Below are 2665 nucleotides of genomic sequence, written 5' to 3' on the forward strand. Positions count from 1 at the left end.
GAAAATAAATAAAGATAATAATATTAATGCTATTTTTATATAATTTAAAATTTAAATATTATGTAAATAAATATAGATTTAAATATTAAATTTTTAAATACATAAATTTATGGAATATGCGTAAGTCCCCCATAGACAAAGAAGCCGCTACCCATCGCATACCAAGACAATGAAAAAGCCCATAACTTTTTGGTAGGTGGTTTTGATTGAGGGCAAGGCGGCTTAAATTTTCCATAAAATTAGGGCCGTGAAAATCTGGTTTTGAGTCGGGTTCTGATCCAATCCAAAATCAATCCATCATTATTTGATATGATTTGAAGTTGACTCATTTTAAAAAACAGGTCAGATTCTTAATCCCAAACCCAACCTATCTCGGGTCCGGATCAATCTGACATGACCTGCCTCATGCGGTTTCATTGTAGATGACGCTGACAGCAAACAGACGGTGGACGGCGAACGGCGAGGTAGCGATGGTGTGCAGGAAGGTGAGGAATCTATGGCGAACAGACTAGCAGCATACGCAACTGTAGTTGGCACCCCTTCGAACAAGATGGACGAACGTGATTTTGACATTGATTTCGAGTAATAGACGACGCATATATGCGATTTCTCAAGTCAATCGGATTGATTTTGAATTTCTGAAAAAACTCGAACTCGACTCACTTTTGCAAACAGGTCGCGAACTTGAACCCGAATATGACCCGTATGGTAAACAAGCTGAACCAAACCCGAATTTTTCCTGGACCAGTCCTGGTCAGATTTCGATTCGTGTAAGATTTTGACACCCTCCATAAAATCAGGGTGAGTTCAATTTTAACAAATACTTATAATTTTTAATAATTACATCTTCTTATAATATTTAATATTACCAATATAATTTAAATATTTTAATATCTAATTTTACACTTATTTATTTGCTTACACTTATTTATATAACATTTAAATTTTTAGAGCACATAAAAATATTAATATAATTATTAATTTATATTAAAATAAATTATATACAATATACTTATCGTGATTTGTAATATCTCAAAATATTATTTTAAATGACAATATATAAATATATTAATGTGATTTAAATATTAAAATATATTTTAAATAAATAAACTTTTCAAATTTCTGTATAAATATATAAAAATTATTCCCCATCAATTAACTGAACGCCCAAAAGATAGAAAAAATTAAAGGGACGAAAAAAGTAAAAAAAAAAAAACTAATAAAACATTTAATTATCCACTTTAAAATATTTTCTCGCATTTTCTCTAATTACTTAAATTGATATTTAATATCTTTCATGCTTCACAATCTCTCTCTCTCTCTGCTCCGACAAACTCTACATTGTATAGACAATCCACAGAAACATAACTAAACCTAACGCTATCCAATAAGACGGCCGATTCAGACATCGCCGTAGGACTCATCGGCGCTGGGTTGGCAATTCAGATCGGGGAACTTGAAACCCATCCCCATCTTCTTCGCCTTCTTCTGCAGAAGAAGCGCGTCGACGGCCTCACCGACCTCGGCGGCGCGCTTTCTAACGAAAGTGGCGGATAAACCGCCACCGATGCCGCCGGAATCAGCGGAGGGTATATCATCGGGGAAGTTGAGAAACGCGGACCGACCGCGTAGGTAAAATACGGCGGTGTCATAAGCACGTGCGGCAGCGACCGGTGAAGCATAGGAACCGAGCCATATCCGAGATCGCTTATTGGGTTCTCGAATCTCGGCGACCCACTTTCCCCACTTCCGCATACGAACACCGCGGTACGGCCTCTGCTTTTGCTCCGACGGCGAGGTCTCCATGGCGATCTGGTCTGAGAGAAGGAAAAAAATGGGTTTTATAGAGAGAGATATGGCCGGTGCTGGGGCAGGCTTTTCGCCACGTAAGAGAAGCTGAAGGAAGTGGGCGTGGGGAAGGGGAGAAGGGGACGAAGTTTCTAATCAAGGGAAGGCACCGACATATGTAATATCCGGGAAGGCGCCGACGTGGGATCGCCGCTTGTCATAGCGTGGCGGCTTAGGAAACGTGACGACCACCGACGTGTACTTCGGCCCCATCACTTCTTCACGCTTATCTTTATAACAGCGAAAGATGAGGACAGCAAAGCAAATAAAAGAATAAATTCTATTTAATTATTATAAATATTATGCCGCACATCATAAAATAATAATGTTAGCATGGTCCAAAAGATGGTCAAATTCAAAGTTTTTTGTTTTTAAATTTAAGGGTCATGCTCAATCTTCATTGGTAACTTTTAATTATAAATGTGAAGTTAGAAGACATTAAAACAAAATTATAGATAATAGTACAAAATTGATTAGCCAGAGCAATTATTAAAAATTAATTAAAAAGAGAGATTTATATATGCTAACACAAAAGTCATAAATATAATAGAAATAATATGGGCTCAATACTAGGAGAGATTATTACCTATAGAGTCTAGAGGTTGAGAACCATTCGATTTTGTAAATGTGAATAATAAAAGTACTATAAAAGTGTAGTAACTGTTCATTAATGCGCTTTTACTGTTAACAGTCATAAAACAGAATGATTCTTTGCATCCGGACTATGCACATAATAATTTCTCTAACATAAGGGTTGAGAAGATAGTATTCAAAAACTCTATATGGCCGATAAAGACCATGCATCATAAGCGGAATC

The 2665-nt window shown here is 36.6% G+C and overlaps 1 protein-coding gene across 1 annotated transcript; it reads right to left on the reverse strand.

The window, feature by feature from the left end:
* Positions 1-1232: 1232 nt before the first annotated feature.
* Positions 1233-2122, reverse strand: LOC110095855 (ethylene-responsive transcription factor ERF008-like). The gene has a single exon (XM_020821563.2). It carries the CDS (start codon positions 1804-1806, stop codon positions 1402-1404), a length of 405 nt encoding a protein of 134 aa, XP_020677222.1. The 5' UTR covers positions 1807-2122; the 3' UTR covers positions 1233-1401.
* Positions 2123-2665: the final 543 nt, after the last annotated feature.

This window comes from Dendrobium catenatum, unplaced genomic scaffold (assembly GCF_001605985.2).
Source record: "Dendrobium catenatum unplaced genomic scaffold, ASM160598v2 original_scaffold_11305, whole genome shotgun sequence".
Taxonomy (NCBI): Eukaryota; Viridiplantae; Streptophyta; class Magnoliopsida; order Asparagales; family Orchidaceae; genus Dendrobium; species Dendrobium catenatum.

Coding starts and splice junctions, on each gene's coding strand:
- LOC110095855 (XM_020821563.2), bottom strand. CDS start 1,806: ATGGAGACCTCGCCGTCGGAGCAAAAGCAGAGGCCGTACCGCGGTGTT.